General features: G+C 56.3%; 1 protein-coding gene and 1 long non-coding RNA gene across 4 annotated transcripts in view; one reads left to right on the top strand and one right to left on the bottom strand.

Moving 5' to 3' along the window:
• The first annotated feature begins 553 nt into the window (after positions 1-553).
• Positions 554-5,297, top strand: LOC118693861 (uncharacterized). Of its 3 annotated transcripts, XR_008508729.1 has the most exons (4): positions 554-735; positions 1,782-2,030; positions 2,541-2,654; positions 5,063-5,297. It is a non-coding gene; the product is annotated as an uncharacterized LOC118693861 (long non-coding RNA). The 3 variants fall into 3 exon arrangements; XR_004981333.1 differs by lacking the exon at positions 5,063-5,297 and having other exon boundaries at positions 2,541-3,322; XR_004981332.2 differs by lacking the exon at positions 5,063-5,297 and having other exon boundaries at positions 1,557-2,030; positions 2,541-3,322.
• A 2,811-nt stretch (positions 5,298-8,108) lies between these two features.
• Positions 8,109-26,701, bottom strand: part of MYOCD (myocardin) — a 101,431-nt gene continuing 82,838 nt past the window's right edge. Inside the window, exons 4-14 of the mRNA XM_054516870.1 lie at positions 25,204-25,279; positions 22,829-22,990; positions 18,529-18,704; positions 17,046-17,171; positions 16,669-16,671; positions 16,289-16,554; positions 15,796-15,949; positions 13,099-14,040; positions 10,447-10,560; positions 9,683-9,740; positions 8,109-9,086 (exon numbers count right to left, since the gene is read on the bottom strand). Coding sequence (XP_054372845.1) covers positions 8,524-9,086; positions 9,683-9,740; positions 10,447-10,560; positions 13,099-14,040; positions 15,796-15,949; positions 16,289-16,554; positions 16,669-16,671; positions 17,046-17,171; positions 18,529-18,704; positions 22,829-22,990; positions 25,204-25,279 — 2,640 coding nt within the window. The 3' untranslated portion in view covers positions 8,109-8,523. The remainder of the gene's footprint in view (positions 9,087-9,682; positions 9,741-10,446; positions 10,561-13,098; positions 14,041-15,795; positions 15,950-16,288; positions 16,555-16,668; positions 16,672-17,045; positions 17,172-18,528; positions 18,705-22,828; positions 22,991-25,203; positions 25,280-26,701) is intronic.

Genomic DNA, 26,701 nt, shown 5'->3' with positions numbered 1-26,701 from the left:
CTCCAGCCCCGCCTCCCGTCAGCGCCGCCCATGCCGCCCCCCCTCGCCCCCCCGCTCCCGCAGCAGACTGCCGCCGCCTCCACGCCGCTCCTCCCGCCTCCCGCCACCCCGGGAGCATCTCCCGCTGAAGAGGGGCCGCTCCGCCGCCGCTGCATGGCTGGCCGAGCCGCGCCTTCCGCACCGCGGCCCCCCGCTTCAGAGCTGCTGGATGGCGCGGCTCCGCCGCTGCATGGCTGGCCGAGCCGCGCCTTCCGCACCGCGGCCCCCCGCTTCAGAGCTGCTGGATGGCGCGGCTCCGCCGCCTCCTGCAACCACGGGCGTCCCGGCGTTCCCTTCCACAGCCGCAGCCCCGTTCCCGCGGCTCCGCCGCCTCCCGCACCCCCCCCCGGCCCGCCCGCCGGCATCAGGGCTGTCCCCACGTTGCCATAGTGACGCACCCCACACATGCGCAGTTGCTACAACCCCAGCACCAGCGATATCACTCCGCGCCGGCTCATCCAACCACAGCGCTGCTTCCGGGATCAGCCGCACGCATGCGCAGTTCCATCTCCACGGCCCCGCCGCCACCCGCCGCTGCTTTGGCCGCAGCTTTGGCACAGCCCGGTCCCGGTTCCGGTTCCGAGCCGCTGCGTGCCGCTGTCCGGCCACAGCCGGCATCCCTGTGCCCTGGCACGCCGCTTCCGCCGCCACCGGGTCTATACACGGCACCAGAGCAGGAGAAAACTGCAGCGCCTTGTATGTATCCTTCCGTACCAGGTCACTTCAGTGCATGGGTGGGGTGCAGGGACGTTGGGAAGCAGCTGGAATCTTCCTCACATGGAAAAACTCTGTCTCCTGAAGGGATCTCCTGATACCCCGAGGGAAGGAGCCCCTCTGGAGCCAGCCTGGGACACCTGGGGGTGCTCACCTGGAGAGGAGAAGCTCCAGGGAGAGCTCAGAGCCCCTGCCAGGGCCTGAAGGGGCTCCAGGAGAGCTGCAGAGGGACTGGGGACAAGGGATGGAGGGACAGGACACAGGGAATGGCTCCCACTGCCAGAGGGCAGGGCTGGATGGGATCTTGGGAATCAGGGATTGTTCCCTGGCAGGGTGGGCAGGCCCTGGCACAGGGTGCCCAGAGCAGCTGGGGCTGTGCCAGGGGGGCAGCGAGCAGGGCCAGGAGGGCCAGGGCTATTCCTCCAGCCCCAATCCCATCCCCAGCCCCAATTCCAGCCCCAATCCCAATCCCAGCCCCAATCCCAGCCCCAATCCCAGCCCCAATCCCAGCCCCAGCCCCAGGGGATTTCCATACACTTGGAAGGGAACAGGTCACAAACCAAACACTTCTGATGCTGTGGCTCTATTTTCTACCCTGGTCTTCAGCCCAGTTCTATTTCTAGTCCAGCTCCAGCAAATATAGAAGATGAGGGAATCTGGGGAGAGGGAAAGCCAAGCTGGCAGTGTGGTGGCATTGAAGTTGCCTTTTTCATTTCTCTAAACTGAGTAATCTCCAATACTTCTCTCTCTCTGTCTTTTTTTTTTCTTTGTTTTTTTTTTGTCTTGAAAAAAATCATACTAAGGGGATAAAAAGATGGTAATAATAAACCATGGAGTGTTCAAGTCCGGGCAGCACCTCAGGCTGTCCTGTGAGGGTGGAAAACACCATTTAACTGATAAAGACTGTGCAGGTTCTACCTGCAGGTTAACCCCAGGACACTTTGGAGCACCTGAAGGAAAAATCCTGGTGCTGTGGTGGGTCCTGGAATTGTCTCTGCCAATGACTCTCAGCCTTTTCCTGCTCCCAGGTCAGCTCCTCTGGGGAGTTTTGGAGCCTCCTCCTGTGCCTCCCACCCACCCAGGAATTCCTTGGCCCAAATACTGCTCCTGTACTGGAAATAAATCAACTTTTAATATTTTACAATTACTTTAAAAGTTCTCTGCACAGTATTTTACAGATCAGCACAGACTTTACACAGATTTGCTGAGGCTACACAAATGTACAGAAACCACCCCAAAGAGCCCTGGAACTCTCTCATTTCCAGAAAGCATCAGAGGTCAGAACCTTCACCAGGATTGGGAGTCCCTGGAGTTTGGGCTTGGTTTTCTGGATGGGATGGGAATTCCATCAGCGGGAACGGGCTGAGAACTGAGCAGGAATGGGGCTGAGAGCCCAGCAGGAACAGGGCTGAGAACTGAGCAGGAATGGGAATGGGAATGGGGCTGAGAACTGAGCAGGAATGGGGCTGAGAGCCCAGTGGGAATGGGAACAGGGCTGAGTGAGAGCCCAGGGGGAACAGGAACGGGGCTGAGAGCCCAGGGGGAACAGGAACGGGGCTGAGTGAGAGCCCAGGGGGAACAGGAATGGGGCTGAGAGCCCAGGGGGAACAGGAACGGGGCTGAGTGAGAGCCCAGGGGGAACAGGAACGGGGCTGAGAGCCCAGGGGGAACAGGGCTGCTGGTGTCTGAGCAGGAGCCTCCATCCCAGCCCAGGGCTCCCATGGGTGGGTCAGGCTGCCCCGTGCCGGCAGCTCTGGCTGCAGCTCCCACCTGGTTACACTCTGCAGGATCTTCTGCTCGTCCTGGTCCAGGCACACGGCGAAGGAGGACTGGACCCCGATGATCTGGACCTTGTCCACTTTGATCTGGGACACGCTGATCTGCTGAGAGCAAAGGCTGGGGTGAGGGAGCTGCTGCCTCAGCGCCTTCCCTGGGCTGGGCAGGGCAGCTGGGGGCAGCAGCAAAGGGATGCCCCGAGAGCTGCTCCCTCCAGCCCTGCTCCCCTCCCATCCTCCCCAGATGTAAAAGCTCCAGGGTTGCAGTTACCTGATTGAAACTCTTTTGGATTTGGAGTTCTGCCTCTTGACCACCTCGGTCATGGTTAGGTTGAGACATTCTGTCTTGGAGGCTGCAACAGAAGGAAGCTGCCATGGCCTGGGGCTCCGCTGGGACCCAAGAAGTCCCTGCACCTCCCAGAGCATCCCAGAACTGGAGCTCCAGCAGGATCCCAGAGCTGGGGGAATGCAGAGCAGTCCCAGCTTTCCTCCCCTCCTGCTGAATGTGCTCTGCAATTCCAGCTGCTTTCCAAACACAGCGGGACAGAACATTGAGCCCCCCTGGGCTGCAGACAGGAGGAAATCCATCGCCCATTGCCATGAGGAAAGACCTCCCCAATGGGCAACTCTCCCCCCGTGGCCTCTCCTGAGCCCACCCAGAAATAAATCAGAAGTTATGAGAAAGATTCTTCTTTTGAATGTGGATGAAAATATTTAGATGTAATACAGAAGTCCACAGTTTTAATATCTTCACTTAGACATCTATATTTTAATATATATATGCTATAAGGCGATTTTATGAGTACCTAACTCTTGTTATTTCTTCTTGAAATAATTTAAGTGCCTTTAGGATTTTTGAATGCATTAGAAATGTTCTTAAAGCAAATATTTCAGTCTAGGTGTAGTTTAAACAATTGCAACTGTATTTCTGTTACTTTAACAAGCTGCTCAAGGTGGGCAGGGGCAGCTGCTCCGGGTGGGCTGCAGCAGCTCCTGGTGCCTGGGATGACAGTGACATCCCGTGGCCAAAGAGTGGAACGGGAGAGCCACGGGGCCAGGGGGATCGGGTTCCTCTTGGAGTGATGGAGATTGACAGAGAGGAGCTGAGGGCACCCCTGATGCCAGCCCTGAACGAGAGCAGGAACATCCAACTCAGCCTTCAGAGGGGGTGACAAACCCATTCCTGATGCTTTCCTCCCAGCACTGGCTCCAGGGATGGGCAGGGGCAGGAGGGACAGTGGGGAGCTCCATTGGCACAGCAGCACACCCGGGGCGTCAGGAAGGGGAAAAGGGCTTGCTGAGCACAGCTGTGGGCCAAAAGGGCAAAACTGAGAAAAGGAGGCTTAAAAGCTGCAGAAAGCAAAGAATCCAGGGAGGAATTACAACACAAAACCACTCAGCAGAACTGAAAGTGGCTCTGGCTGAGCCGGTGCAGAGGGGTCAGAGCTCAGGGAAAACACAGAGCAGCAAAGGCCACAGTGCTCCCCCTGCTCCTGTTTGCTCAGGCAGGTTTCTGCCCACGTTACGTCAGCCTGAAACACTGGGCTGACACTTCCTAACTGTTCTTGTCCCCCTGGATAAGTTTTTGCAGCTGTGAAGCAGTGCCAGACAAGCCAAGGGCAAACATCGGATTCAGCACTGGGGGTGTTTCATGGCTTGGGGCTAAGAGCTCTTTGCCCCAGCCTGGTTTTGGGGGAGCAGGGGGGTCACACTGCATAGGGGGGAATTTCATGGGCTCTGCTTTGAAGGACAAGCAGAGCTCCCACCAAAGCAGCTGGTTAAAGCCCCGAGGAACGCGTTCGGGTGCAGTGCTGGGGCTGGCCATGAGGTGTCTGTGTGAGCTGCGCTTCAGCAGAGCATCCCGGGCTGGGTGCCCGAGGAACTGCAGCCAGATGTCCCTGCCGCTGCTTCTGCTCTCTGAACAGCACTAACGTTACAAATTTGTGACATAAAAGCACGAAAAACGACACCCGGAAGGCTCCAAGCACACACACACAAATCTGGCTTTGCCCAGGAAAACAAGGAGATGAAAAGAGGGATTTTATCAGTGACACTTCTGGACAGAGCACAGAGAGCAAGCATAACAAGGAGAGATAAAAACTGCATTTGGCAGGTGCTGATGAGAGGAAGAAAACGGGCTTGGAGGTGTTTTATTGTAAATCCATTCTAGAGATCAGAGCAGCACAAACAATCAGGCATTGCCATGGTTTCACTCCTGAAGGGAATACAAAACTGGGATGTTTCTCTCCCAGACCAGTGAAAAGCTGTCTGGATCCTTGCTCAGCCTGGTTCAGACACCTCCTGCAGCCCAGGCTTCCCTTCCCTTCCCTTCCCTTCCCTTCCCTTCCCTTCCCTTCCCTTCCCTTCCCTTCCCTTCCCTTCCCTTCCCTTCCCTTCCCTTCCCTTCCCTTCCCTTCCCTTCCCTTCCCTTCCCTTCCCTTCCCTTCCCTTCCCTTCCCCCTTGAGAAGGCTGCAGGTTTTTGGGGTGTGTGGGAAGGCAGATATGGACACTGAGAAGATTTTCTGGTTTGCAGGACTGTGTGTGGTAAATCCTGTGGTGCCTGTGGGGTTCCATGTGGAGGGAAACTGCCTGAACCATGACCTGGGAGCTGGTGGGGAGATGCTGAGGATGTCTCAGTGTCTGTGGTGGGGGAAGCACTGCATGGTGAACTGAGACAGGCAGCTCACTTTTTAAAAAACTTGCTAAAGGCATGAAAAATGTTCATTTGATTCTCAGAACATTGTTTGTTTGGTTGTTTTGTATTACCTCTGCTTTTTCAGGCAGGAAGACTGAGGGGGAGCGGGGCATCACTGGGATCCTTCAGCTTGATGTTGAGAGAAGAGAAAATCCCAGACCCCCGAATTCCTTGGGACAGACCGTGTGGGAAGATCACCCACACATGAAAAACTGAGTGAGGGCCGACTCAGGGCAGTGGAGGGGAGGGGTCCCATCCCATTGGCACACCCTCTGCTTCCCCAGGAGGCTGCTCTAGGTTGGCTGCAGGACCAGGGGCCAGGCAGAGCTGGGCTGAGTTCTCCATGCAGCAGAAAATCTGGGGCTGGTGTCCTTTGGAGCCTGGGAGGAGACTCAGGAGACCCTCAGATCCCTTTCCCTGCCAGCAGCTGCAGCCTGGTCTGGACTCAGCCTCCCCAGGTGCTCTGCTCCAAACCTTGGCACCTGGCAGGCATCCCTCCTGCCCTTCAGAGCTGCACCATTCCCTCTGCTCTCTGCCTTTTGCCTTTCACAGCAGCACGGGCAGGCTCTCCCCAGCAGGGCAGGGGAGTGCTCACTCCATGGTCATTCCTGAAATAATCCTAGGCTGAGGCTTGTCTGCTCATGCTCTGAGTGACCAGGACCTGGCTCAGCCCAGGCTGTTCATCACAGCACACCTGGCTGCAGGCTGTGGTTAGACATTAAAGATGTTCATAGGAACTGCTTATTTGCTCATCTACATCTTTTCAGGTGCACTTGAGCCATGTCTCAGGACCATTTCACCTTTAGCCCACCTGGGCAGTCCCTCCTTGCACACAGGTGGGCAAATACCTGGGAACCTTTTCTAATCCAAGGGAAGATGTGACAAATGTGGAAACAGACACTCAGGGCTGCTGTGGAGAAGGATCCAAGGTTCCCCAGGGTCCCAGCCTGCTGTGCCTGTGGGCAGGGGGAGGTTTGGCTGTGGCAGAGCTCTGTACCCAGCACCCTGCAGCCACCAGCCCAGTGCTGACAAAAACACCAAGGGGCCTGGGCAGGGGTCAGCTCTGCCTTTAGGGGGACACAAGGACTGGGGGCTGCAGGAACACAAAGAGCAAAGCCAGAGCCAACAGAAGAAAAAGACAGGAGGCTCTGGCTGGTGTGTTCAGAAATCTTCCAGGAGAAAATGCTGCCATGAATGAAATTCATCTGGCCTTGAAGGTTGTCCCAGGGCATGGAGTTGGTACCAGGGGGTGGCAGCTGGGATGGCTGTGGTTGTCCCAGCGATGAAGTCAAACAGCAAAGACAGAGTGGCAAGACAAGGGTTTTAATAATGAAGGTGTTGCTGGTAACATAGGTAAGGAAATGTGCTTGCTTACAGGTTTGAAGCTGACAGCATCCCTTTAAATAAGGAAATACAATTGCTGAGAGGAGAAAGTTACCTGGAAAACTCTGTACAAGGCCACAGTGGAGCAGCTAACACTACTCTGCTTCAAGTGCTCTGAATATTCTCCACGGACTGGCTTCAAAAAAATCTCTCACTTAGAAAAAGAAATTCTTTAAAAAAAATGCAACCTGTGATTGTCTATGCTAGCAGTGCCCTGTGACATTTGTACAATAGAAAAATGGTGCTTTAAATAGTGACTTGAAAGCTACTGCCACGTGCTTTATACAGCATGCAACAAGGCCAGGGCCTGGGGACACTGCCCGGGCTGCAGAGCTGCCTCCCACAGCTCCAGCATCCCTGGGGGAGCCATGGCCAGGCTGGAGCTCCTCCCAGCAGCTTCATCTCCGTGTGCTGTCCTTCCAGTAACACAAATATTAAATACACTCAGTCTGTAAATAGTTTAACAATCTTTGTCAGCAACAATATTTACTTTGGCAAAACCAGAGTTGCGACGAACGGCCGCTGTCCGTCGCAAAGTCTGCAGCAAGTTCTTTGGTGGAAGCCAAGAAGTGAAGCAAAGGCTCCTTCTCGCTAGAGCCTGAGGAAGAATATTGCACAGAGACTCCTAGGAGAAATGCTGGTGATTCCAAACGGGAGCATCACTGCGGGAGAGCTTCCTTCCCTGCGGGCTGGGAGAACGGGCTCCTCCCGGCTCGGTGATTCACAGCTGTTCTCCGGTAGCCTTGCTCTGGGCTGAGGGGGCAGTGACGCTGGGTAACCTCGGCGAGGAGGGGAACACTGCTGGGGATGGAGGAGGGACGGAGGGGAGGATGGCAGGGGCAGGCGCTCACACAGAGCCTCGGCCACGCGAGGGCTCGCTCGGCTCTGCCCCACCAGATGCCACCGAGTGTCCCTGCCCGGCTCCCCCTGCTCCCGGGTCATGCAAGGGCTGGAGATCACCCTGACCTGGCTGTGCACAGAACAGCCCCTCCAAAGCCTGGCTGGTCCTTTCACACCACTTGCTCCTACCTTGGCCAAAACACATCGCTCATCTCTTTGTGTGCACCGGGACACGGCTGGGCTGCCACATCCCCCATTCCTGCGCCTGCATCCTCAACATCTGCTCCAACGCCCAGAGCTCTCTGCTCCTCTGCAGCCTGAGCCAGTTCAGAATGCAGCCAGGACAGCTCCTGGGCTCTCAGCCCCTCAGGACATGCCAAGGTGCCACCGTGAGCTCGGTGATCTCCATCTCTCATCCACCTGGAGCAGAGCTCTGCGGGATGGGGCAGTGCAGCTTTGGGCAGGAGGGAGGAGAGAGCCCGGCTGTGCACAAAGGGTGCTGGCACCTGGCTGGGCACAGCCCCTGCTCCTCACCTGGCATGGGAACGGCCAAGGTGAGCCCAACAGGTCTGCCTGAAGGACTGGAGAGGAGAGGAGAGGAGAGGAGGAGAGGAGAGGAGAGGAGAGGAGAGGAGAGGAGAGGAGAGGAGAGGAGAGGAGAGGAGGCAAGGCAACAGTGGGTTTCCCTCTCCATGATTTCCTGTTGCCACCCAGGTGAGGTCACCTCACCACACAGTCTTGTCATGAGCTGCTCCAGTTCTCACAAGAGTGACTGCTAAAACTGGGAGGGGGGAAAGATTAAAGAAAGAAAATGGAAGTTCTTGTCAATCAAAGGAAGTGTTGTTTCAGGCACTGGTGGTGTCCTCTGTGGGGTTGTGTCAATGGAGGAAAACCAAAGTACCAGAGTTGTGCTGTCAATTTTCAGTGACTGGAAATCCAAACAAGTCCTATATGCTGGGAAAATGACTCCAGTTTCCCCTGGATGAGGCACACGTTGGCCCTGCATGTTCTGTGGCACGACAGGAGCGCTGTGCTGCCTGCTGCAGGCTCACAGCCCCCTGCCCCAGCACGTCCCCTCACCACTGCTGCAGGTGCAGGTCCATGCTGGTGTTCAGGTTGAGGTCAGCCACATCCAGGAAGTCGATGTTGAAGATGCTGGGGCCCGCGGGGGTGAGCGAGCTGAAGCCGCTGGCCGAGCTGGGGGGGGTCAGGTCCAGCCACTCCATAGTTTCCCACGGAGACTCAGTGAAACTCATTTGTAGAGCAGAGCCTTCGGCAGGGGAAGGGGACAGCTGGGTGTCCATGGGCGACAGGGGAGTCTGTAAAATCTCCTGGGAGTTGAGCAGTTCGTCGGCAGCCTTGCCAGAGAAGCCCTCGATCATGCCCTCGAAGGGGGGCTCCTCTGCCCCCAGCTTCAGCAGGGCCATCTCGCTGACCCTGCCCAGGGGGCTGTTGAGCAGCACCTCCAGGTGGGCGTCGCTGCTGCCCGGGCAGTGCTCGAAGGGCAGCGGGGCTGGGGGCACCGGCTCGAAGGGGGCAGAGCCCTTGGGGACAGGGCCACCCGAGCTCCCCGCGGACACCATGATCTGAGGCACCTTCTGCAGGCAGGAACGATCCTCCTTGGCATTGGCTGGGATTTCTGTCAACAAAGGAGAGGCATTTGAGGTGCCCTGGCAGTGCCCATCACCACAGCTGACCTCCTGGGCATCCCTCTGGAGACCTGCTCGATCCCACTGGCACTGCTTGCCCACCCTCCCTCACACATTCCCGCTTTCTGACCTTATCCCCCGGGTTTGGACACAGTCCCTAGGGCACAAGCACTGGCAGCTGTCCCCAAGGGGCTGGGGAAGGGCACAGGCAGCACCTTGCACAGGGGAGGGCAGCAGCAGTGCTCTGTATGGGAGATGGCACTGGCAGCCCTGGGGATGAGGGGGCACTGGGGGCTCTGTGTGGGCAGGGGGCTGGCAGTGCTGTGCACAGAGCTCCTGTCCTGCTGTCCCTTCTCTCTGCACAGGTGACAGCCGAGCCCAGACCACCCCATGGGGTTGGCACACGCAGGAGCAGGGTCCAGGAGGGCCAATGTGCTTTTGGATCCAATCTCAGTGGCTGCTGGCACAGGGAGGGCAGGGGAAAGCTGTACTCGACTCAGGCAGCTCTGCTGGGGTGCACTGAGCCCCACAGACTGATGCCGGCTGGAGGGGGAGCCCCAGAGGGGAAGAGGGAAGCAGAGCATACCTCCACTCTCAATCAGCACATCCAGGAGCTCATCCATCTGCTGACTTCGTGTCATCTGCTGCAGCAAACGACAAAGAGGAGAGTAGAGGCCATTAGGAGGAGAGTCCCTCCAGCCACAAGCCAGGTAGATGCTCTAGACCCCAGAAAGGATGGCTCTAGACCCCACAAATGGCTTCCTCCCACACAGAAGAGAGGCCACACCACCACGGGGCTGGCAGCAGCACTCAGGGCACTGCAGGGACGTGGCACAATGATCCAGGGAGCAGAGCACCTTCCCTGCTGCCAACCCTCTGCTCTGTGGCCACCACAGCCTGCCCTGTCCCAGGGCCCTCAGGACACAACATTTTGGCCCCAGAATCTCACACTGGCACGTGCCTGCCTGCCCTCCCTGCTGCCTGCACTGCCCAGTCTCCCTCCTCTCCCTGACCAGAACCTGCAAATCTCCTGCACGCTGGCACAAACCCATTTTCACCCTGCCAACAGCATCACTCCACTTTCCCAAAGGCACCAGCAGTCCCAGCACTGAGGCTGCTCCCAGATTGATGGGAAGGAAGGTGTTCCTGGGTGTTCCTGGGTGTTCCTGGGTGATGGCCAGTCCTCCCTGCAGGAACAGCACTAACCCTTCAGGAAAGCCCATTCCTCATGGAAACAGCTCCTGCCCAGAGACCAGAAGGGGCTGGGACTGCTGCACCTGAGTCCCACTGACTGCAAACACACAGCAGGGGCAGCCCTAGGCCTGGAGAAAACAAAAACCATGCAGTTACCTGCTTCACTGCATCCTCATAGGGTGGAGGCTGCTTTACCTCTGACAGGGCTGGGCTTGACTTACAAAAACTTGGGGATGAAATAGAAAACTTTTGGCCTGACTGCACAGCCATCTGCATGGGGAGATACAGGGAAATGGAGTCAGTGCATGGCAGGAGCCCTGGCTCTCATCCTGCTGAGGTTGGTGAGGGAAAATGACAATTTTATGGGTCAAACCAACCACAAATGCCTGACTTTGAGCAGGATAGAGGCAGGTAAACCAGCTCCCTGAGCTAGCTCTGAGAGCCAGGGCCAGGCTGGCCCCTTGTCACTGCCAGCCACGGTGGCACAGGACAGCCTGGTGTCCTGGGGACATGCAGGACAAAGGGAAGGCAGAGATGCTGCTGGTGGTCAGCTGTGCTTGGCCAGTGATGAGGTGTGGGATTCACATTCTCTGAGCCTGAGAGAAGCAGAGAACAGAATGATCAAAACACTCTCAGCAGAATCCAATCACCAATTCCCTCCAGGTAAGCAAATCTTCCACAATGCATTCCCCTTGTGAACAACACAGGTGCAGCAAATGAGAGAAGAATTGTTTTGATCGTTCTTTTCTCTGCTTCTCTCAGGTTCAGAGAATGTGAATCCCACATGAGGCACCTCCCCAGCCCCTCCCCATCACCTCCTGACTGGGGGCATCTCACAGAGCTCAGGCCAGGGAAGGTCACTCAGAAGAGGGAAATCTCTGCCTGCATGTCTTTGCCACCTTTTTGCCAGGCTCTCCTTCAGGATGGATGGCATTTGAAGCACAGTGCCTGTCAGCTGCTGTCCCCATCACCTCCAGGCCCTTGTGTGTCCTTCCCTGCTGCCTGGCCATGGCCTTGTCCCACAAACACCAGCCCCAGGGGATTGTCCCTCCAGGGGGGTTGGATGCAGGGCAGCAGTGGGGTCACTCTGCCTGGCCATGCACATCCTGGCCACCTTTCTGTGGAGGGGAGCTGGAAGGAACACTGCCCCTGGCTCATGGGAAACAGCACTGCAGTGCTGGGCACAAAGGAAGAGCTCTTGCTCAAGAAGGACCCTCACCCCCAGGAGTCCCTTGCAGGCAGCAGGGACTGGATATCCATCCAGGATGGGTGGTGGTGGAGTTGGGATGAGCTGCAGGACACAATGGGACCATCCCCGTGCCCTTGGGCAGTGAGGGAGCCGCTGGAGGTGCCCCTGTGGTGTCACTGCTCCCTCCTGAGCCTCACTGACCACTGTCCATCTGTCCAGAGCAGCCCTGCTGCCTCTCTGGGATATCAGCCCTGTGTCCCAGTGCCCCCAGAGCTCTGCTGCAGTGCCCAGTGCCAGGCTCACCCCCTGCATCCCCTGCTCTGCCCCCACTCACCCAAACCAGTGCTGCCATCACCCTCCCCACCCCTGCACAGCCCCAGTGCCCTCCCTGCCCATTCCACTGGCAGCTCTGTCTGTGCCCCTCCTCACCCTGAACTGCTGCCCTTTCCCACCTCACAGCTGCCCATGGCACCTACCTTGCCATGCTCCTGAGCCCCACTTTGTGCCACTGTGCAGGGCTGCACCCCAGTGCCTGCTCAGGGCCGCTGTGGCTGGGCTGTCCCACACACCCAGCCTGCCCTGCCACACCCCTGGGAGCACACCTGGCACTGCATGGCACAGGTGCTGCTGCTGCCTGGGCAGCCCTGGGACAGCACTGGGGTTGTGATCAGAGCCTTGTGCTGTTTGTGCTAGCAGCGTTTCCCCCTCCCCAGGTACTTGTACCTGTCCAGGGGGCTGAGTGAGCAGTGGTGGCTGCTGAGGACAGCTCTGTGCTGGCCTGGTGGGGAGGCACAAGCTCTCTCTGACTGCAGACCTCAACTGCCAGCCCTGTTCCAGCTTCCTGAGAAAAGGCTTCCCCAGGGGAGCTGCTCTCCTCCAGCTCAGTGGTGAAAATCCCTCACATGCTGCTGGGAGCCACAATGGCTTGGCAAGCTCCTGGGAAGCCCTGCAGCCCTGCAGTGGGGTCTCCCAGGGGTGTAGGAACTGTGCCAGGGCTCTCCCAGGAGCTGAGGGATCCACGCTGGTGCCTCCCTGCTGTGTATAGAGCTGTGCCAGGCCTCCATGGGGCACGGCTGTGCCAGGACTCCCCCAAGGGCAGAGGAAGCTGTGCCAGGACTCCCCCTGAGGGGAGAGGCAGCTGGGTTTGGGCTCTTTTAGGGTAGAAGAAGCTGTGCCAGTGCTCCCCCAGGGAAGTGAGAGCTTGCCAGGACTCCTCCAGGGGCAGAGAGAGCTGTGCCAGAGCTCCCCAGGGCAGAGGGAGCTGTGCCAGGGCTCCATAGGGCAGAGGATGCTCTGCCAGGACTCTCCCAGGACACGGGCAGCTTTGCCAGTGCTCACCCAGGGGCAGAGAGAGCAGTGCTGGGGTGCCCTGGGGAGGAGGGGAGCAGTGCCAGGGCTTCCCCAGGGCTCCGTGGGGCACGAGAGCTGTGCTGTCACCCCTCCAGGACAACTGGCTGCGGTGGCAGGGCTCCCCAGAAGAAACCCTGCACAGGACCCTGCAGTGCTGTCAGCCTCCATCCCACTGCCCATCTGGGACACTTTCTGCCCTTGCAGAAGGTATCGGCAAGGCCTCCCCCGTGTGGTGCGAGCGGAGGGGTGCGGGCTGGGCTGGCACTCACCGGGGCCGTGCGGAGGCAGCTGCCGCCCGGGGGGGACCCGCTGCGGCCCTCGGGGGACAGCGGCAGCAGGTAGTGGCTGTTGGGGGACGGTGGCAGGCTGATGTGCTGGGGGCTCTTGGCAGCCCCCAGGGGAGAGTGCTGCGGGGAGCACTGCGGGCTCAGGAATGTCGAGGAGGTGACGGTGCTCTGCCCTGCGGGCTCCAAGCAGTGGCTGTTCACGATGTGGGGCACCTGCGGCACTCCACAGTTACTCAGCTTATCCGAGCTGCCCGCCTGGCCTTTCAGGGCCATTTGTTTGGATGCAAATGGACAGCTGGACACGGTGTTTTCCTGCTTGATGGGGACACCAAAGAAATGCTGAGCAGGCTGCTGCTTTTCCTCAAGGCCGTTGCTTCTCTTCCGCTTCTGGAGCTGCATCCTCAGCTCTTCCACCTGCCTCTGCTCCTGCTGCAGCTTCCACGTCAGTTCATTGATCACCTTCTGCTTCTCCACCAGCATCTTGTCCTTCTCCGTGTCTATCCCTTCCAGTTCCAGCTGGATGCTCCCTCCGTTCATGCTGCTCATGAGGCTTTCCTCAGCGCTGCCCTGCACTGGTGATGGCTGGAGGCCAAACTGTGGAGAAGCCATGGGCCCATCGTTGAAGGTGTCGGGCAGGGAGCCGCTCACCGAGAGGTCGGAGGAGGCGGGCGAGATGGGCGGGGTGGAGCTGGTGCTGCCAAAGTGGTAGAAACCATTGGATAACATGCTGGTGGAGGACTGGGACTGGTAGCTGGACAGGGTGCTTGTTGGGGTGACGGGGAAGGTGACGGTGGTGATCTCACTGAAGCTGGGCACCGTGCTGCTGCTGCACTCCTGGAAGGGCCGCAGCCGCTCCATCAGCGCCGTCTTGGTGCCCGACACGGGCAGGCCGCGGATCCGGAGCTGCTGCCTCAGCTCCGACACCTGGAAGGGAAATCACTCATGGTCAGTCTTTGTAGGGATGTGTCCCCTTGTTGACAGAGGGACCAAATTATCCTTTGGCTCCTTAAAAAGCCAAAGGAAATTATCTTTTGGCTCCTTAAAAAGTCTTGGTGCCCGACACGGGCAGGCCGCGGATCCGGAGCTGCTGCCTCAGCTCCGACACCTGGAAGGGAAATCACTCATGGTCAGGCTCTGTAGGGATGTTCGCCCCTTGTTGACAGAGGGACCAAATTATCCTTTGGCTCCTTAAAAAGGGAAAAAGCCCAGAAGCTTCTCTCCTCAATTTGGTAAAAAGACACCTCATAGGAGCTTTGGGACTTCACCTCAAACCTAGGGCTAACCAACTGGACAGAGGCAAAAGGTCCTGCCTAAGCAATTCACTAGAAAAAGAAGAGAAAAACATGAAATAATTGCTTTTGTGCAGTGTTTTAGCAGGAGCAAGAACCTCTTGGTTCTTGAGAAAAAAGCCAAGCTAGGGGCTTGCTCCTGCTAAAACCAAGCTAGGGGCTTGCTCTTCTTTAGCAGGAGCAAGCCCCTAGCTTGGTTTTTCTCTGTAAGAACTTTGTTGTTTTGCCTTTTATTAAAACTTTTCCTGTTTCCAACACTACCTCAGAAGCCATGCTGCTAATTTTATGCCATTTGGGGTAGCTGAGCTATCTCTGGTGTGATGAGTTCCTCTGAGAGCTCATAAGACCTGGCTCAAAGAGAAAACCCATCAAGTCTCAGTGGCAGATCAGCCCTTTAGAAACCCAGTGCTTCTAACAAGGAGTCTCAGATCACAGCTTCCAGCTTTAACCTCTGACCCCCCAGGTGCTCCCTGTCTCACCTGCAGTCACCACAGTCATCATGCACAGGCCTGACCACTGCCCAGCCTTTCCTAACAGCAAAACCTTCCTCCTTCCTCTGAGAACTGTGACTCCTCCATGAACCAGCATGAACCAGTAGTTAGGGAAGCAACTCAGGCTTCCCTTCCTAGCAGTGGATTTCTCCATGAGCAGAGGGCTCTAGACCAGACCAGGAGCCATCTGACAGCTCAGAGACTGAGCCGCATGCTCTGTGCTCAGGCACATGATTCAGTCACCTGAGCTAGGGCAAACTCAGCTGTTTCTACCTCAGGGCTGCCCCCAGGTCTCTGCTCCTAGAAGGATTTGGCCTTCCCAGTGACTGAGGGTCCATTAGCAAAGAATAAAAGAACAGCTGATATGAGGCATTCTCCCCTACACCCTTTCTTGCCTACATGAGAGGGGTTCAAAACAGTGCATGGAGCAGGAGGTACCTGGTCATGCAGAGCTGAGCTGGCCTGGCTGAGGAGCTGAGTCACTGAGGGGGGGGCATGCTGCTCTACTGGCCCCTGACTGGTCTGTCAGAGCACCCACAGAGTCAAACCCGCACAGGGATGGAGCCAGGAGCTGCAGGAGCAGCAGCTCAGATCATCCTTCAGCCTGACTTGCAGCCTCCCCAGGCTGCACCTTTGGTTTGCTGATGCACAGGCTGGAGCAGTGCACCCCTCACCACCTGCAGAGCAGCCAGCCCTGGTGTTCAGAGCCTCCCCAGTGACCAAGCCCTGCCCCAGGGCGCTGTGCTGCTCTCCTGGGGGGCTCAGAGCAGGGGGGTCAGGTGTGCTGATCTCTAACACGGCCCCTCCCAGCCTGTGGCACTCCCCTGACCCACTCGGAGGCAGCACTGCACACCCAGGCTGTGACATTCTGCTCCTGCAGTGACAAAGTTTGCACTCACTTTGAGATCATCCAGGTTGGAGGGCAGAGGGCCTGGCTTGATAGATGAGACACAAGACTGGCCTGAAAAGGTGGTTTTCACTGGAGAAAGAGGGGTGTTGTTGCCAGAAGTTGATGAAGGATTTGAGCTTTTGACCATTTGCTCATTTGATTGCCTGAAATAACAAAGGAGATTTGGGGTAATTTGTCTGTTCCCCCAGGGTCTTTGTGCCCAGCATCCCATCCCTCTGCTCCCCTGGGTCTGCTGTCTCCTATGTGAGACTTCAGATGGCTAAGGAAAACCAGGCTGGCCTGTAGGGGATGGCTGGTGTCCCACCACAGGTGCCCCAACCAGTATGCAAAGCCAGAGTGCTTTGGAAGGAGTCTGTGCTGCTCCCAAACTTTTCTGTTTCAGTGGTGTGCCTCTATCCCCTTGCTCTGGCACAAATGGATACAGAGGGGAAAGCCTGGAGAGAAACAGGACCAAGTCCTGCTGCTGGCACAGTGCCACTCACTTCAGCTGTCCTTGGTGCATCCCAGGGTAGCTGAAGTGCTGCTGCTGCTGCTGCTGCTGCTGCTGCTGCTGCTGGCTGAGGATCTGGAGCTGCAGGAAGAGCTGCTGTTGCTGGAGCAGTCTGGCATATGCAGAATCCATGGGTGGAGGGGACTTTTCTGCTTTCTGGTCTGGAGGGATGTACTGGTGGTACTTGAGCTTCTTCACTTTGGGCTTGGTGTCCTTGGGCTTTTTGTGACGGTTCTTGCTGTCACTGGATGATTTGGACTGTTGGAAGGAAGGAAAGGAACTAGGGGTGAGAAGAGCTTCTGTCATCCCCATGGGACCCCAGGGACCAGGGACAGAACAAAGGCAGCTCCTGCTCGCACCCAGCTCCAAGACCTGCTGAGCCTGGATGTGGGGCACTCCCTTGGCACTGTGTCCCATCTCAGCTGGGCTGGAGAGCACATGAGATGCAGAATGACCCTCCCTGCCTGGGAGGTGCCCCAGTGTGGCCTGGTATCTCCTCCTGCTCCAGCCCCAGGGGATGTTTTCAGTGCAGGACTCAAGCAATTGCCTCTAGCAAGGTGTAATATTGTATCTTGTACCATCACGCAATTATTTAAATTAGTTTTCGACACAAGGTTGTCTGAATTATTCAAAGCCTTTAAGGCCAGAGCCCAGAGCTGCCACACGTTTGTGGCACAGCACATGGGCGCTCCAGGCTTGTTTGCCCCGGGCTGGTTCCTCTCCTGGGCAGCTGGAGGCAGCAGCATTACCTTCACGGCAGAGGGCAGCGGGAGCGTGGGGCTCTCCTGCCCCGCGGGCTGCTTGGGGCTGTCGCACTGGCTGCCCTGCCCCGGGGCAGCGTCCGGAGCGTGCCCATCGGCACTGGGGGGACGATCCTGCAAGGGAGAGGTGACAGGGGCTGTGGGGCCGGAGCCAGGGCTGTCCAGCCTGGATTTGGGCTCCTGGTGCCCCGTTTTCTCACCCCGTGTTGTCCCAAATCCCCACAGATGCCTCAGTGCATCCCAGCCCCGTCATGTCTATCCCAGCCACACCCTCAGGCTATCCCAGTCCTTTCCCAGTCCTCTGCCTCCACACTCCTTCTTGGTTTTCCAGCCCTCCCAATTTCACCTGAGCCCTGTATCCTTGCCCACAGCCCCTCAGTATCCTCCACACCAGCCCACTCTTCCCAGCTGACCCGTGGATGGCCAAAATCCTTTTGGTCCTCCCCCACCCCAGTCTGCCCCAGTTCCTCCCTTTCCTCCCCGTCCATCCCAGCCCCTCCAGTCTGCCTCAATCCATTCCAGCTCCCCCATTACCCCCCAGTCCCCCGTTCTCCCAGCCTCCACATTCCCTCAATTTCCTCCCAGTCCCCCCGTTTCCCCAGCCTCTACATTCCCCCAGTTTCCCCCAGTTCCCCCCAGTTCCCCCCAGTCCCTCTCTCCACCCCGGCCCGGCGCTCCCCGGGGCTGCAATGCCCCCGCCGGCCGGCAGTGGGCGCGCCGGCCCCGCGCAGCGCGGTCCCCCCACGGTCCCAGATACACAGAACGACACAGAATGTCACAGATTGTCACAGAATGTCACAGAATCACAGAATTAACACAGCTGGAAAAGACCTTTGACATCATCGATCCCAACCTGTGACCTAACACCACCTTGTCAACCAAATCATGGCACTGAGTGCCACATCCAGGCTCTTAAACACCTCCAGGGATGGTGACTCCACCGCCTCCCTGGGCAGCCCATTCCAATGCCCAACCACTCTTTCAGTGAAAAATTTCTTCCTAATGTCCAACTTGAAGCTCCCCTGGTGCAGCTGAAGGCTGTGTCCTCTTGTCCTGTCCCTGTTCCCTGGGAGAAGAGCCCAACCGCCCCTGGCTGCACCCTCCTGTCAGGGAGCTGTAGGGAGTGATGAGTCTCCCCTGAACCTCCTCTTCTTCAGGCTAAACAACCCCAGCTCCCTCAGCCGCTCCCACAGGACTTGTGTTGCAGACCCCTCACCATCCTTGTTGCCTCTTCTGGACGCGCTCCAGCATCCCCACATCCTTCCTAAATTGAGGGATCCAGGACTGGACACAGCACTCAAGGTGCAGCCTCATCAGTGCTGAGCACAGAGCAGGAATCACCTCCCCGGCCCGGGACCCCGCGTGTCGCTCCCCTGTGCCTTCCCCTGTGTGTGCCATCCCCTGTGCCACCCCTGTGCCACACGGGTCTGTCCCCCCGCATGTCCCCCGGCCCCAGGAGGGCTCTCCCTACCTGAGGAGCCCCGGCAGGGCCGGCGGGGGGCGGCTCCGGGGCCTTGGAGCCGGGGGGCGGCTCGGCGGGGCCCGGGGAGCCGCGGCTGCGGGGCCGCTCCGGGGACAGCCCGTCGTTGCTGCTGTCCTCCTCGAAGGCGAAGGCGTCGCTCTGCCGGGGAAAGCCGCCCTGGGAGCCTGCGGGGGCAGAGGGGCCACGGTCAGAGCCTGCGGGGAGCGACGGGGCACGGGGTGAGCCTGTGGGGAGCTGGGCCGCGCCCGCCGCACCCTCCCCGGCCCTGCGTGAGGGCACACGGGGGCTCGGGCACCTCCGGGGGTGCCCCGCGGCTGGGGGAGAGCAGGGGGACCCGAGCCAGGACAGGGCACTCGGGACAGGGAGAGAGGCGGGGATGGAGGAGCCAGGATCATGGCCCTTGTTCCTTGGACAGGGAGAGAGGCGGGGATGGAGGAGCCAGGATCATGGCCCTTGTTCCTTGGACAGGGAGAGAGGAGGGGATGGAGGAGCCAGGATCATGGCCCTTGTTCCTTGGACAGGGAGAGAGGAGGGGATGGAGGAGCCAGGATCATGGCCCTTGTTCCTTGGACAGGGAGAGAGGAGGGGATGGAGGAGCCAGGATCATGGCCCTTCTTCCTTGGACAGAGAGAGAGGAGGGGATGGAGGAGCTGGGACCATGGACTGTGTCCTGTGGGAGAGAACAGGGATCTGAGGAGCCAGGACCATGGCCCTTGATCCTCGGGACAGGGAGAGAGGAGGGGTTGAAGGAACCAGGATCATGGCCCTTGTTCCTTGGGACAGGAGAGAGGAGGGGATGGAGGAGCTGGGACCATGGCCCTTGTTCCTTGGGACAGGAGAGAGGAGGGGATGGAGGGGCCCATTCCACCAGCACAGCAGGACTGGTGCAGACAGGTGGGGCTGGTGCAGGAGGGGCTCTGCCATCCCACCCCTCCACTGGGCTGGGATGGGAGAAGGGGCACCATTCACCCTCCCTGAGCTGAGCACCCCAGCTGAACACCCACACCACGCAGGGACTCTGTCCTCAGCAGAAGGAGTGAGGTTGAAATCAGCTCGGAACGTGATCCATCTGCTCACAGCACAAGAGCCAACAAAAGTGGATGTGGCTGCAGGTGCACAGAGGCTCCCACATCCTGTCTCTGTGCACAGGTTTCACCCACAGGACACAGTTCCAAACACTTCTGCTGCCTGCCTGACAGCCCCAGGCTGCCCTGCCTGCACAGCTCCTGCACTGTTATCTGCTAGTCAGATGGGCAAGGGCTCTTGACCCCGAGGTTTGATGATAAATAAAGTGCTGAGAAAAAAAGGTCTCATGTGAGCCTCAGGAGAGCTGCAGGTGGGGGTAGAGGAAGGAGCAGCGTGGCCACACTCGTAATCTCCTCGTGCTCATGTCTGGCATTTGTCAGGCAGCTTGGCACGCTGATAGTGAGGTGACAAATGGGGAAATAGGAAGGGCCTGGGGACAAGCTTCCACCTGTCCCTGCTGCTGCTCAAGCAATGTGCACCTTCTCAACGACACGCACCTCCTGCTCTGACCCCTGCCCCTATCTGAGAGATAAGGGTTATCTGCACTCCCTGTGGCTGCTGGTGCCAGGGTGGGCGAGGACAGAGCCCTTGCTCCCTGCCTGAGCTGCTGCCCAGACATGGGCTGGGGAAATGAGATCAGCTGTGTTCAACTTGCTGTCCCTGGAAAGAGGGTCTGTGTCCTCTCCATCAGAGGCAGCACCCAAACAGGTCCCTGAGGAGCTGCAGCATTGCCTGGGCCACCTGGGCTGCATGGGAGCTGCAGGCCACCATGGACATCCCCTCTTGGGACAAATTACTCCAAGCAAGGGGGACTTGTGGAGCTGCAGGGCTCCTGCTGCGCTGGCAGGGGAGCGTGTGTTGGGAAGTGGTGCCAAAGCTGGGAGCACAAGGGACCTTCAGGACACAGCATGACAGGAATGTGCTGCATCCTGCTGCTTGATACCACAGGGCTGTGCCAATGGGGAACGCTTCCCTTATCTGCCCTGCTCTCACCCAGCCCTGCCTGAGCGTATTGTTTCTCAGTCCCGTGTCCCTGCTGTAATCTCAGGCAGGATGGTGTTTGCTCCAGGCTGTTTCTAATGCACTGGGTATTGTCCTCTGGAGCGCATTGGACAAAGTGATGACAAGGACCTGGTAAAAAAAGTTCCTTGTATCACTGCTCAGCTATGCAGGGCACTGGAGGCCTCCTGTCACTGGGACGTTTGGGCTTTCGGTTGGGGTCTGGCACTTTCTGCTCACCCTGCCGGAGGTGATTAGAGGAACACGTCAGCTGAACTTTCCACTGTATAAACAGTTGAGATTCCAAGGTTAAAGTAAAATGATTTTAAACCCTGTCATCTTTCTGGTATTGCAAAAACAAAAGGCTTAACGTTCAGAAGTGCCAGTACTCATCTCCGCTATGTGTTCAGCCCTTTGCCCCAAACTGTGAGTACCACAAGGGGCCTCTGACTCCCAAAAGGAGCTTGAGGATCCTTCAACTTGGGCCTTTCTTCTGCAGAGACCTGAGGGATGGTTTCTGCACCACCTTCTACTCATGGCACCCTATGGTACCAAGCAACTTCATGCTGGACCCTCATGAGCTGCATGTTTGACCCTAAATGGGATGGAACTGGCTTACAAGGACACGTTTTTCCCCAGCAATGTGATAGAACAGCATTGTGAAAGGGAGAAATTTAAAACCGAACAAATAATTTTTAAGCCAGACTTTTTAACAGTTTGGTCCCTGTAAATCTCTGTTTACCACCAGCTCCTGACAAGGCAGCTGGAGAGATGCTGTATTCAAGACTCAAGCTCATTTCTCCAGTCTCCAAACCTCAGCTCCAGGGGATAAAGTCATGCTCACACTGCCTCAAATGTTTATAAAGGGGGAGATTTTTTGAACCTTTTTTTTTTCCAGTGTACTCTCCTTTACTGAGTGGCTGGGGAGATTTTACTTGAACTCTCCTTAAAAATTCCTCTTCAGGCAGAGTCCTGGAACATTTCACCTTCAAATAGGAGAGCTGCAACACGCTGGGAATGGAGCAGCTCCAGGGCCAGGCTGGAGAAGCTGCTGTACATACACAGCCTGCATTTCACAGCCCCAAACCAAGAGCAGGAATAGTTGTGGGGCAGGACAGAGCAGTATCTGAGCCTGGAGTATTTCATGTCATTTAATATGGTTTCTGAGATGAAATAAAAATCAAAGTGCTTCCTGTTTCAACTCTCATTTTTGGCATCTCTTCTGTCACTCCAAAACCCTTTCTTCCCCAAAACCCTGCCATTGTCCCCAGCCTGTTCTGAGCTCCAGAACAGACACTTCAAATGGGATTATGCCAATGGAAATGATCCCATTAATTGAGGAATTGTGAGCAACAGAACAAGAGCAACAGAACAGAGCAGCTCTCAGTGCCTCATTGGAGACCTGAGTGCCAGTTTGGACATGTGGACACAGCCCCAGACTTCAAAAATAAGAGTTGCTGCCCTGTCACTGCAGGACCCTGCTGGCTTTCCTGCTCCTTTCTCTGCTTTTGGATCTCCCTGTCCTGGCACTGAGCCCTGGTGAAATTTGAGTCACCTTTCTGCTCTGTGTTGGCTCCCACAGCAGCTTCCCTGCAGCAGCGTGGGGGAAGTAATTGTGGATGATTCTTCCTCCCTCCTCTGGTGGGAGGAGGTGATGGAAGAAAACCAAGGTTAGGAATAAGAGAATTGCTGGCTCTGGCTGGTAGGAGTGTGCCCTGTTTATATTCTCCAGCAATTTAGCACCCCAAGGATGCTCCACACCCCAGGGATGCAGCATCCTGCTCTGCTGGGTCCTGCATACCACCAGCACCAGTGGTAAAAAATAAAAGAGAACCCTCAGCCTTCCTGAACTGGGGCCACTCCACCCCCATTTATTGGGATGTGAGAGCTTGGCAGGGCACGAGTGGGAGAATCTCACCACCAACCCCTGTGCACTCAGGTTCTCTCCCATGCTGAAGGGAGGAGTGTCCTCTCTCCAACAGCATCACTTCTGTGCTCAGAGCCTTGGGGAGGGAAGGGGTGTAAGAAGGGAAGTTCTTTCTGGGGGAATGTGGCTGAGAACAGGTGCGTGTTTGTGTCACTGCTCTAAGATGAGAGCTCTGTGCTCATAGGCTGTGCTGGACTGGGATGGTTACTCTGAAAATAATTAAATTTAAGCAATAAAAGCAGCTCTTACATCCAGGCTGGTCCCTTCCTGCAGTCACTGTTGCAGCCCCTGCCCCACTCCATGCACACACCCATCACTCACATGCACTGTCAGTACCTTTTATGGCCTCTTTCACAGCTGAGTCCACAGGAATAATATTCTTCTCCACCAGCTCCAAAGGACCCGGCCTGAGCGCGATCTTCTCATTGAGGTCATCTGCCAACCGGGCTCTTTTCAGCTTCATTTGGGTGGACTGGATGGACCCCTCTGCAGCTGAGTCTGAAAGGCCAAACAGAGGCATCAGCACCAGGGGCTGCTGTGGGCACAGCACTCAGGATTCCCTTCCTAGCAGTAGGTTTCTCATGAGCAGAGGGCTTTGGCACAGAGCAGGAGCCAGCTGACCATGTGGTGCCCTTCAGCACAGCCCCTGGGGCTGTGCTACCTGAGCGTGGCTCAGCACAGCAGGATCTGCTCTGCCACACCGGGTGGGGCTGATCTGGGACATCTCTGAGCCTCAGGCCCAGCTTCTCCATTCCCAAACAAGAGCCTCTCTCTACCATCCTGGGCTTGCAAACCCAGCCTACAGCTGGACCATCCTCTGCAAGGCCCAGGAGTGACCTGTGATGGAAACTTCATCAGCAAGGTGCCACCAACAAGGGCCAAAGGGCTCTCCAGCTCCTCCCTGCCAGGAGCACACTGGCCCCTTTTGGGCTAGTGCAGATGGGAAACAGCTGGAGAATAGAACCACTGGCAGTGCTTGATGCCTCGAGTAAATGCTTGCAGGAATTAAAAATGCTGAGTCTTGGGCTGTGGACTTTTGGAGGTGACATAATTACAGTGCTCCAGGCCTTCAGGGAAAAATGAGCTGGGGAGGAGCAGATCAGAGGCAGGGAGATCTGGAAGCTGCAGCCCCACCAAAGCCAGCTGAGAAAACCCCACTTGTTAAAGGGTGACAGAAGAATATCAACTTAAACAGAAAGACTTCCTGAACAAAGCTATCTGGCTCCTCTCTTGGACCAGGCATGAGTAGTGAGGGAGTGGGATCCTAAACCAGATCATTTCTAAACCCTGGAGGGTCTAAAGTAAGGGCAGCTGCATGTAGGTTCTTCTTTCTTCAAAGCCTGGACACTCTGGAACAGATACTGTAGGGAACATGAGCTACAGGGCTTGACACCATGGAAATTCCCTACAGGAGGTCAAGAGAGCTGCTCTAGGGCCATTCAGTGAACACAAATGAGCTCCTCGAGGTGAACTGTAACAGAAGGGAGGCCTGTAAAGCACCTGGATGATGCAAACTGTGTCACCTGGCCAGTTCCAGTCACCTCTGGCTCCAGTTGTGAACAAAATGGATTTGTAAGTCAAATCCACGAAATGGCTATGCCAAGACAGAGCTCTGAACTGCAGAGCAGGATGGACAGAGGTGTGAGCAGAGGCTGCAGGTAAGGGAGTGTGGGGCAGCACATGCATCTTGCTGCGTGCACAGCCAGGCACTCTCTGCTCTCTGCAGTCTCTGTCCCTCTGTCCCTGTCCATGCCCAGGGACTGCAGCTGCCTCCATGTCTGGTAACAGCCCCCCCTCAGCTCCATTATTTAACCTAAGGCAATCACACCCTTCATTTCTTCAACAAGCAATGGTGCTAGCTTATTTTTGGGATGGAAACCCCGGGGAAAAGCAAGGGAGCAACACTGATCCAGCACAGGACCCAGGCTCAGCCCTCCTGCCTGCCAGAGGGAAGAGGAAATACAGATTGCATCCATGCTGAGAGCAGAGGGCAGCATTCACAGCTGCCAGAGAGTGATCTGCTGCTTCCAGGCAAGTGACAGGACTCAAGGAGGGAGGGAGGCTGCACATCCTCTCTGTCTCTAAGGATCTTGTTATCTCTGGAGATAACAAGGGACACTGTGGTGTTCTGCTGTCTATGATGGGATCCAGCCCTGCCAGCCCTCTGCCTGAGAGGGAACAGCAGGATGAGAGAGGAGAGGAGAGAGCTGCTGTGGCTCACAGACTGATAGCAGGGCTTTTCATACTGCCCTGCCTGGGTCACTGACTGCATGGGCTGTCACACAGAATATCCAGAATTACAGCAGCACAAAAGATGGTCAGCCTTGGGAAGGTGCTACAATGATCTGCTATAGGAATTTCAGTGCCCTGGACAACAAATTCCCTTGGTTTACTCTTCATGATCAGATATTGGCACTGGTGTGTAACAGAATTATCTCTCACAGCTGTTCCTTAGAGCATCTTACACTGCCAGAGATGGGAGAAAGACTGGGTGGCCTTGGGACTGTGCCTGTCAGGGAATAAAAGTGTGTCCTTCTTCCTTACACCAGCTCTGGACACAATTTCATACAACGTGTCCCATTTGAGCCTGCCCCCCATGGGCAGCTGGAACAAAGTAATGGCAATGAGATTCCTGAAGGAGCACAAGAAGGGCAGGAAGAACACAAGTCCCAGGGCAGGAGACACAGGGAGCATGTGGGAGGAGCTCTTACCTTGCAGAATGTGCATATTGATCAGGTCTGAGCGCTCAGGCCTGCTTCTGATCTTGTGCTTGAGATAATCTTCAGTCTGCAGAACACAAATGCAAAGTTACCTGCCTGGAGCAGCACTAAAGTACTGAGAGCCCCTGCCCCTGTGCCATCCCATGATTCTTTTGGATTTATTACAAGCTGGGTTGAGTGAGCTCCTAAATGACATTTCTCATCCCTGAAATACTGGCTTGTTCTTGGGCAGAAGTTCTTCAGAGAGGGAACAACGTGCATGAAGCTGCTGAGTGTTCACTGCACCCACTCTGTGCCCTTTGCCATCACCACTGAGCTTCTGATGCCTGAAGTGTCCTGAGAACACAGGAAGGGTGACACTATTCCCTGGGAGCGGTGGGCCTGCCCACCATGTCACCTCTGAGATGCTCAGAATGCCCTGGCAGCAGTGGCTTCTGTGGGAGGCCCAGCACTCTGGGGTGAGACATCAGGCAGAACAAGCAATGAACTCACTCAGACTCTGAACCCAGGTCAGCCAGAGGCTTAACCTTCCTGCAGCCTTGCAGCCCCTGTGCTCCGTGGTTCCCCACCCAAGCTGTGATGTGGGGTTGGGAAAATCTGCTTTGCAGTCACTGCAGCTGGGCTGGTGCTGGACACGGTCCTGGAGCCTTGAGCCAGCTCCCTCATGGATTTGGGAACAGAGAGGCACACAGAGCTACAGGAACACCATCCACAAGGGCCAAGAAAGTCAGCCTTGAGGGCAGATGACATCAAGAATACAAATATAATCTTATCCCCTGGTGAAGAAAAGCTACAGCTCAACTTAGACAAGGTCTTAGCTAAGCTGAGCTGCAAGAAGAAATAGCACAAAAATTGTACATAGTTGAAAGAGACTAAAATCTTAAGGATAAATATAAAAGAATAATATAAAAGCAGCTGGAGCAAAACTGCAAATCCACAGTACAAAATGTACAGGATCGTAAGAAAAAGATCTTATAAGGAATTTTGCAGCCAGGATCAGGCAATGGAAAGTGCTGTCTGGGTTCCATAAACAGGAGAAATAATTCTCAGCATACTGCTGAGATGGCTACAGGATTTAATGCCTTTTAAAATCCATCCTCACTAAAAAGACAAATGGCTCTTTATCAAACAGGTGGCTCAGCCAAGAACCTTCAGCAAGAAAAGAGAAGAAACCCCACTTGTCAGGTTGGAGAACAGGTTAGAGGGTACTCAGAGGAGTTACATGTTCCCAAACAATTTGGAGACACACAAGGCTGGAGAAATAGCAGCTATCTATGGTTCTCCAGGAAACTGGGCAAAGGAGAGTAATTGCTGGCTTTAAAGGAGATGGGAAGAAGAAACCAGGAAATTATAAAGCAGACAGCAAGATATTGGACCAAGCAATCAAACAATCTATATAAATGAATTTTGAAGATAGCATGGAGGTGAGCAACAGCCAGGATGGATTTATCATGAACAAATCACATCACACCAACCAAAATTCCTTCTA

The sequence above is a fragment of the Molothrus ater genome, chromosome 19 (assembly GCF_012460135.2).
Source record: "Molothrus ater isolate BHLD 08-10-18 breed brown headed cowbird chromosome 19, BPBGC_Mater_1.1, whole genome shotgun sequence".
Taxonomy (NCBI): Eukaryota; Metazoa; Chordata; class Aves; order Passeriformes; family Icteridae; genus Molothrus; species Molothrus ater.
Note: the sequence above shows the minus strand (reverse complement) of the source record. Positions and strands in the feature narration are given on the sequence as shown.